The sequence below is a fragment of the Electrophorus electricus genome, chromosome 19, assembly GCF_041902795.1.
Source record: "Electrophorus electricus isolate QZ-2024a chromosome 19, ASM4190279v1, whole genome shotgun sequence".
Classification (NCBI taxonomy): Eukaryota; Metazoa; Chordata; class Actinopteri; order Gymnotiformes; family Gymnotidae; genus Electrophorus; species Electrophorus electricus.
This window is the reverse complement of record NC_137515.1, coordinates 15,170,940-15,180,000: the sequence shown is the minus strand read 5'-3', so window position 1 is coordinate 15,180,000 and position 9,061 is coordinate 15,170,940. Positions and strand designations below refer to the sequence as shown.

Here is a 9,061-nt window from a genome sequence, read left to right as displayed (position 1 = left end):
TTTCTTGGTCGTTTTTTAAATGGTTCTTCCAGAGCAAGTGATGATAGGGGAGATTTTTATTTTGTTTGTACACATTGTTGTCATAATCTATTGTGTTTCAATAGACCATTTTTGATAATTAAAAGAGATGATTTTAGCTGATGCTGAGTGCCATTAATTTCCTATCCCAATCCTCATATACTATATATTTTACTCTTCACTGTTTAGTGTTTAGTTTATGCACTTCACAAATTATCCAAATTCTGAATATCCTAAAATGTTTGCTATGGTTTAATGTTAGGCTCTATACTGAGACCAAGGAAACTGTTGAGTATAGTATCATTATTGATTACTCAGCAACATTTTACATTACATTTCCATTACATTACATTTCTATTACAATTACATTAATATTTTTAGCATTTGGCAAAAGCTCTTATAGAGCACCTTACATATATATATTTAGCAGTATAACAGTATGTCATATTTATGGCCTTACATTATTATATTAAATAGTCTTTGTGCAATTATATCATTCATTACAGTGCAACTACTAAGTAACAATGTGTAATAATGTACTGATACTCTGTACTTACAAAATGGGAAAGAAATGTATGCAATATCAGGGGGTTTAGGTATACCATAGTGTGCTGTCACACCTTTAGTGTTGGTTTAAGCAATATTGTCATGCCTTTCTTGAAAAATGCTATTGGCCCATGTTAGCTAGAGACTATTGGCAGACTAAGATTTAACAATTAACATTACAATTTAGTTTAATAGCAGTGTTAATTCCTGTCCAGGAAACCATCCCTTGAAGTAATGCGAGTGACGTACTTCTATTAGAGGATTTATTACACTCTTTTTGGACATTTTTGTCCACTTCCTTAAAAGACATTTTGTTCTTATTTTAGCAACTACCTCTTAAATTTCACCCTGCCCACACGATTTCTGTTTATGTATATATTATCTACACTAATCACTACTTTATTTTAAACATTTCATTATTAGAAATACCTTGTACAGGAACAGTCGGATTCTGTAGCCTTTTAAAATTACCTGCTCCATTACACGGTTTATATTAGCTATTCTCCAACTGCATTAATTGCCCATTTCTGAAGAAGAATGGCTGTAGGCTGGATATTTCAGATTAGCAGAGTACCTTCCACACATGTGTGCAAGCCATCCAGCATCACTGCTGGGCCTGATACACTCCTACCAGCGCAACGTCCACCACTATGCCAAAAGCACGTGAAGATCACTGCTGTATTGAGAATGGTCCACCAGCCAAATAATATATGTCCAACAGAAGTCCTGTGGTCAGACACTGGGCACAAATGAACACTGTACACAACAGCATAGATGGCTTAGTGCAGGGCTACAGTCTGACCATACACCTGTAAAATGCACCTAGAGAATAAAGTAACTTGGGATTTTATTGGGATAATTAAGAGCGTCAATTTTGTAGATTTGATTCATATTTAATGATAGTTCAGGGCTTAATAATGCTATTTAGGCTTTGATCTAGACAACAAAAAGAAAAAAGGTACGTACAGTGCTTTTCTTTAATGTCCAGACTACCCAGCATGTTATTATATAGATTTGCATCAGAAGATGACTTATAAGGTTTTCAATACCACCTGGTTAAGTAAAACTGATCAAAATTCCACAGCTAATTCAGTAAATGAACTCCCAGCTCAAGCATTCTGAGTGGCAGCCATAAATAATCCAGTTTGTTTCAGGTTTCATGATTGTTTTCCTTTAACATTCTTCAAAATGGACAGGATTCCACAAAATGCTTGCTCTAGATGTGCAGGTATTTTGCTATTCATTTTATGCACTAAAACCCTGTCTTAAGACTGTTTACACCAAATGTACTTTAGAGAAATGTAGTGAACAAGGAGCTGGATTCAGCGTTACAAAGTGCACTGAAAAATAATTAAAACTGAAAGGCTCTGCTAGCCAATTTAAGGGTGAGTGCTCTGTTTTTACTGATCTACGTTTTTTTTGGTTTCTTGTCCTCTAGCAGTCTAGTGCATACACGTTGGGTGGTGGGAGGGTGGAAGGGATGATTACAGTTTATAAAAATCAGAGGAAGGCTTGGTTCCCCCTTAAATAATCAGAGATTACAGGCTGTTTCTTGCACATGTGGCCTGCATCTTAGGACATATGGTCTTCATGGACATAGTGTGTGTGCCTAGTTCTTAATCTCATCTGAACAATTTGACCTTGGTGCATTGCTCTGAGCATGACATTCTAGATCTGAGCTTTGCGGTATGCAGTTACAGAGCAGAACTATAAAGTAGCTAGAAAGCCTTAAGGACCAGACTGGAAACCCACAATAATCTTGGTGCATTTCAGTGAGGAGAAATGTTGTACACTTCCATTCTTAAAGAGCAGCATTACCACATGTGCAATTACTACACCCCTTTTTAACAAAGAAGAAAGAAGCTTTGCATGAAAGGCACTATGTTCTGTACAACTTGCAGAAAGGTTGGCCGATGTGCTGTTAACCAGCACTCTAAAGTAACCGAGCCTCTCAAAGCTCTCTGAGTGACACTGAAATAGCTGTACTTGTGGCAGTGCTCCAGATTTCTCATGCTAGTTCAGAGGAATGGTAGGTCTACTCAGGGCAGCGATATATAAATAGTAAGGGCAATTACAGAGGCAGGAAAAGCCGCAGAGGCGTGTGTGTTTGAAGCAAAGGGTGCCGCCAGCGTGATGGGCATTTTATGGATCTGTTGCCTTACAGTTCTCTGCCTTCCCTATTTATTTCTCAAGATGTATCTCTCTCTCCCATCCTCTCTCTCTCTCTCTCTTTATCCTTCTCTCTCTCCCCCTCCCTCTCCCTCAGACACTCTAACCATACTGTCATGTTTTCTCTCTCTCACCTCTCTCTCTCTCTGCTGCTGGTCCAGCCCCTTGGGGTTCCAGAATGTTCTATAACCCCTTTAATTACACCTTAAACCCTGTCCAGTGCAACCTCCCATTTACTTTAGCCCTTCCCCAGTACATAAAGACCTCGCCAGCACCCTGGTCCTCTCCAGCCTGAGGACCAGGTCATCGCTGGAGCTATTCGGCCATTAGCACTTACCATTCACTGCAGCAGGTCACTGAAGGTACTGTACTCTTAAATGCACATGACTCAGTTCTGAATTTATCATACTATCTGGTTTAGGGGAACTGGCAACCAGCAGTTGGTAATTAGCCAAATTGTAATAAATTAAACGGATGATTTCCTGGGCAAAAACAAGTGCAGCATTCTGGTAAAACAAAACAAAACAAAATGTTAATGATGTGGCCTTGGATCTAATTATTCTTCTTTTCCTGTAATCTTGCAGGAGTCCAAAATATCTTGCAATAAGTCTTGGAGTATTTTACATGCATATGATTTTATATTCAAATCTGATCTTTGGAAGGAGAATGCCACTCAACCTGGAGCTACTTGCATGCTATTATCCTCTCCTCAGCCTCCATCATGTCCATCGCCCACACAGCAGCACGGGCTGTCCTGCATGACGCCCTGCTCCGGGACGGCGACGGAGACAACCGCATCCGCCATCTTGAACTGGAGCTGCCCTTGGACAGAGTTATTAAGTTTGTGTCTGTGGGACTGCCTCTCCTGCTGGTTTCTTTGGCATTTGCTCGAGAGGTCTCTATTGGTTAGTACCTCTCTTTTTTTCTGTCTGTGTCCAAACATAGGTTCAGGCCAGCAGTTGCTGTTGTGTTCACTTGTGTTCACTTAGATCAGAAAAGTTTTTTAAAAGTGATTTAGAGCAAAACCCCAGTGTATTGGAGCCCACGGTTATTCTCTGGAGTATCTTCCCTGTTCTCTCTGGCCTTTGGATCTCACAGGACGTTCTTTGGTTTACAAGTTTAGATGAAAGGGAATTAACTTGATATTTGTTCAGCAGATGCAATTATATTTCTACAAAAATTATTGGAGTATTAAAGATTTATGTAAGAATTGTTAGTACCCTGTTATCTGCTAATTAGTTATCTGTATCTAACATATAAAAGGCAAACAGACTGAAGATGTCTAAATAAGAATCAGCTGTGTGGTACTGGTGTCTAAGAAGTGTTAGACTAATGTAGGGTGGTGATTGGACTACTGGTCATGCAGTTCAAACCTTGATATTAGCTTGTTATTTATTTGGTGAAATTCTACTAATTTGGCATGAGCAACTTTGAAACTTGTAAAGGAAGTATGTTAAAGGAAAGGAAGCAGGCTGAGGCAAAGCTAATTAAATGTCAACATCAATTTCAAATGCACCTTTTCCCTTTTTTTATTATTTTTTTAAAAAGACAGTTATAGTCATTTGTTTTGTAGGAATATTAGGCTGACAGGCCAGTAGGGGTTTTGAAATAAATGACACTATTCTGCTAGATTTATCTTACCAGGCTCTTTGAAAGAGCAAGCTGTCTGGGGAAGGCAGCTGACTTTGAGGTTGCAATCAGTTCCTCTGGAGTTGGTCTGCAATCAGCTCACACAGATGTTAATTGGTATGAGGATGATTAAGAGAGACGTGGAAAGATGACAAGGGTCTGTAATTACAGTGAGCCGGCTCTCTCCCAGTTCTCTATTTCAGGCCAACCAGATGATATGCTAATTAAAGCAGCAGTCATGCTAAGCAAGCAGAGTCTAGTGCACACTGGTAGAGTCTGGTTTGTGGTCACATTTGGTCTTTAGAATGCTTACCAAACACAAATATTTGGAGTGGAATATTAAATTGTTGGTGGACAAATTTTATTTTGCAGAAGCTGTTAATCTTTTCTTCCTGTGAATGTATTTAGCACAGGTACTATACGCTGAACAATAAAACATATAGTGCCTGTTTTATCTTTAAATTTATCTTTTAAATCCCTTAGTGTCTCTGCCTTTGGTGCAAAAAAAAAAAAAAAAAAAAAAAAGATGTTTATTTCAGCGTTTATTTCGGTTCTCCTTGTCAGCCTCAGCAGTCTGCTTTAAGCAAGACTTGTATCATGTAATTTACTGAGCCACGTTCTCTGCAGCTCACTGCAATACATGTGGATGTGGGCGATGTCTTGTTCAGGACGTAAATTGGGGGTTGACTGTAAGTCTTGGAGGAAGACACTGCTGTTTTAGGAGTGTATTCAAAGCAGGAGCTTGGCTTCTCCTCGGCCGTGGCGACACACCCTCACACAGCCTCCTCCACCCTCTGCTGCAGCTGCTGTGGTTTCCACCAGCTGTGCGCCAGAAAGAGTGTGAGACTGGAAAAGCCATGCCAGCCAGCTCTTACACCCAGCCTTTCTCTAATCTCACCTGATGAAAGGGGAATCATAACAGCAACGGTGGTGATCATATGTTGATGATACATTGACCACACCAAGGTAGACTTATTTTAGGCTATGTAAGCCTATGTTAGGCTTGTACTAAACTAAATTTTAAAAGAAGATTTGTTTATTTCCAACTAGGAATCACCACTGGAATTTAAACTGGATTCAGGGCTACAACTGCTTATGTCAAAAGGTTTTTTTTTTTTTTTAAGTCCAGGACCAACATGTTTATTTGTCATTTCAGGCCCACAGATTAGCTGTTTCCCTCCCAGCAACTTCACTGCCAAGCAGGCTGCGTATGTGGACACGTACTGCTGGGACATTGTGATGCACCATGAGTTCGACACAAACGGGAATGTGGAAGAGCGTTCCCTCTGGGTGCACAAGGTGCGGTTCTCCGTTGGTGCAATCTATCATGGGAAGACAAACAGCAACTTTTCCAAACTCAAACATGCAAAGAGTTTTGCTAACAGGAAAGCAACACCACTGCAGACATTTTTACACTGCGTATCTGAACACGTTTCAAAATTTATGACTAATAAAAACATCCATTTACTGAATATCAATTTGAATCCCTTTTAAGACATAATAAACCAAATAAGCTTTGATGACCATGATGCAAAGATAATGAAGTGTTTTGATTTTCTGCTCACTGATTGTGTGCATCTCTCAGATGTTCCCATACTCCTTGCTGATTATGGCGATGATGATGTATTTGCCGGCACTGATCTGGCGGTTTCTGGCCATGCCAAGCCTGGGCTCAGACCTACTCTTCATCATTGATGAGCTGGACAAGTCCTACAACCGCTCGGTGCGCCTGGCCCAGACCATCCTGGAACTCCAGCAGAGCTCAGAAAGTCCCCAAGAGTTCCAGGCAGAACTGTGGCAGTAAGTGTGACAACCGAGTCTCTGTTTAAGACTTCCATTTGTGTTTGCCAGCAGACATAATTAACGTTATTCTTTAATGAAGAAGTCATAGGCTTCCATATATGGAAATAGAAATCTAAATTGTTAAATACTGAACATGATGAGAGCTTTGTTGGCATGGATTTCATGTTGATTATCAGATGGTAAAGATGGTAGATCCAAAGGAGTAAAAAAACTTTCTAATGTAGACGTGTGAATGCACTGTATTTTACAATTTTCTTTTGGCCTGTGATTGAAACTGAAATTGAAGGGCTTTTAGTCAGCCACTTTGTCTCTTTGTCAAAAGAAGAGTGATGCACTGTTTCAATTAAAACACTCTGTTCATCAGAGCCAAGCGGAAGCGTTACTTTGAGTACCCCCTGCTGGAGAGATACATGCAGTGCAAGCACGCCTCCTACTTCCTGGTCAGCATGCTGTTCCTGCGTGGCTTCCTCTTGCTGACCTTCATGTCAGCCTCCTGCCTGTACCTGGTCTACTTCCACCTGTCAGCTTTCCTGCAGGACGAGTTCAGCTGCTTCGTGCGCACAGGGCTCCTGCGTGACCAGCCCTGGGTGCCCGAAGTGGTGCAGTGCAAGATGCCGGGCCTGCTGGTGTTCCAGGTCATTAGCGTGGCCAACGGCGCCATCTACGTCATGCTCGCACCCATTGTGCTCTTCAGCCTGCTGCGTCTCTTCTGCTGGGACACGAGCTTCCTCTCGCTGTACGAGGTGCTCCCTGCCCTAGGCCTCATCAGTGGACAGAAGCTGGGTTGTCCGCTCAATGACCTGAACGTACTGCTACTCTTCCTGCGTGCCAATGTGGCACAGCTGCGCTCCTACGGACAGCTCAGGGCCCTGTGCTCTTTGGCGCCCCCGCAGATGAAAGGGGGCAAGAGAATTCTGACGGAGGAGCAGGCCGAGGAATCTGCGGAGGCAGCTGAGGAGCTGGAGGAGGAGATGAGGGAGGCCAGGGAGGAGGGCAAGCACAACCTGGTGGACATCATGACAGTACTCGGGGCAGCCAGAGGAAATGTGGTGAATTGCCCTGAACAGCACCCTCTCGTGGAAGAGAACATGACACTCGGTACAGTTACTATCATCTACCTACTAAAGCGCATCCTTCTAGTGGGCATATTTGTGTACATCATATGGGATGTTCAAAAAATAATCAAGTGATCTCTTCCACACATAACGTTGCTGTAAAATATAATTTGAAATATGAGAAGGTCCTAGGCTACTTCATATTTAGCCTAGGTTCAGAAGGCCACCTGTATCAATTATGGATATGCAAAATTACTGCATAAAATGATAGGGGATCAATGTGAATATATATGTAAATGGAAACAACTGAAACGTGTGCCATATAAAGTCTGCTTTATTGTGCTAAAACGTTTATGGAAAATAATTTACTTTTAAGTCATTTAAATTTGTGTTATTTATGTAATGTGTTCTGATAAGTACAACATAAATTAGACAAAATTATTTTCTATAAATTACCTATTTACAAGCTTTGTACATTGGGTTTTACAAGATGGAATATTGACATATTCAAATTCTGAAGGAGGCTTTTGACAAAAATATGGACGATGATAGAATTTATACCCCTAACAGCCCTCTCTGTCTTTTCACAGAGCCTAACCACCAGGGGTACCATGAGTTGAAGGAGACTACATCATGTTGTTTTGGTTAAACATACACCAATGGACTGAACCATCGTTGTAAGGACAAAGGGGGATGGACCACAGATTAGCCACACCCCCTCTAGACTTGATTAAGAAAACAAACAAACAAACAAAAAAAAAACCTCACCTCAAATGGATTTCCCACTGACAGTCTTTTTGGCTCAGGACAGTCATAATGGTGTTCTGAGAAATGAATCCCTATATACCAAAGTACCTCTGGAATATTCACGAAGTCCTCCCAAAAGCCTCCATTAGAATGAGTCATTTAAGGATTTCCACTTTGTTTATTTATACTTTATTGTTTTTGTATGTCCGTACTAAAGTTCTTCTCTTGTTGTCTTTTGTTTATAATTATGATTTTACTTGCCTTTTTTCTTTTATGAACAATTAAAATACATTTTATGTTTGCCTTTGTAACTGATGTTTGCTATATTGATTTTACACAAACACAAAAGACTTTTAAATTCAAGCAGGATAAAACCTTTTGATTAATTGGTTTTGTTGATCTAACCAACAATGGATCAGAATAAACTATATATAGCCAGCCTACTGTGTTGTCGTAATCACAACCTTGCTTATCTGCAATGAGTATGGTAATCTCAAAATGAAGGTTCATTCGTTCTTTGATCTTATCTGTCTAAATAAAACAAGCTAACATTAATTTAGCCTTGCGTATCTCCAGTAAAATTACTTACTTAAATAGCTCACTGTGATAATCCCGGCTTCAACATGTTGGCCCCCAAGTGTTATTATTTATGAATATAAAAGCTAACATAACATTTGCCTGAGTCACAGCAATGTAGCCTAGTTAGTTTACTCTTACCCGAGTTTCCCAAGATTCCTTTAAGATGAGGCTGCATGTGATTGACCAACCAGCAGGTGGTGCCAAACCCATGTAGTAAGAATTTCACGAAATATACCTACAATATACCTACTAAATGCTTTTACTATTATATCGTATATTAAATAACTATTTTAAACCGTTACATTAGCCTGTATGACACAGTGATTTTCAGCTCAGCTATTACTCATAATTACATTCAATTCCAGACATCTGCCATCTCTTCAAACAATTACTCACATTACTGAGTCACCAACAACTAAGCAGCCTCCTGGCGTAGCTTTTCAAAGAGAACGTATAACATTATTTCTTTCTCTTTGAAGGAAACAAAGGGTGGAAATACTACTTTTTCTGCTTCT

General features: G+C 40.2%; 2 protein-coding genes across 5 annotated transcripts in view; both read left to right on the top strand.

The window, feature by feature from the left end:
- The window catches only part of LOC113579045 (pbx/knotted 1 homeobox 2), a 50,826-nt gene extending 50,690 nt beyond the window's left edge, over positions 1-136 (top strand). For all 3 annotated transcript variants that reach the window (XM_035535935.2, XM_081702524.1, XM_081702525.1), the window contains one exon: positions 1-136. This exon is cut by the window's left edge and continues 1,315 nt beyond it. The gene's annotated coding sequence lies outside the window, so the exon portion shown is untranslated.
- Positions 137-3,035: 2,899 nt separating this feature from the next.
- LOC113579040 (pannexin-3) lies at positions 3,036-8,455 on the top strand. Of its 2 annotated transcripts, XM_027012705.3 has the most exons (6): positions 3,036-3,095; positions 3,447-3,638; positions 5,519-5,661; positions 5,948-6,162; positions 6,530-7,263; positions 7,811-8,455. In XM_027012705.3, the coding sequence occupies exons 2-6, from the start codon at positions 3,455-3,457 to the stop codon at positions 7,867-7,869; spliced, it is 1,335 nt and encodes a 444-aa protein (XP_026868506.2). In that variant the 5' UTR covers positions 3,036-3,095; positions 3,447-3,454; the 3' UTR covers positions 7,870-8,455. The 2 variants fall into 2 exon arrangements, with proteins under 2 accessions (XP_026868506.2, XP_026868505.2); XM_027012704.3 differs by lacking the exon at positions 7,811-8,455 and having other exon boundaries at positions 6,530-7,355.
- Positions 8,456-9,061: the final 606 nt, after the last annotated feature.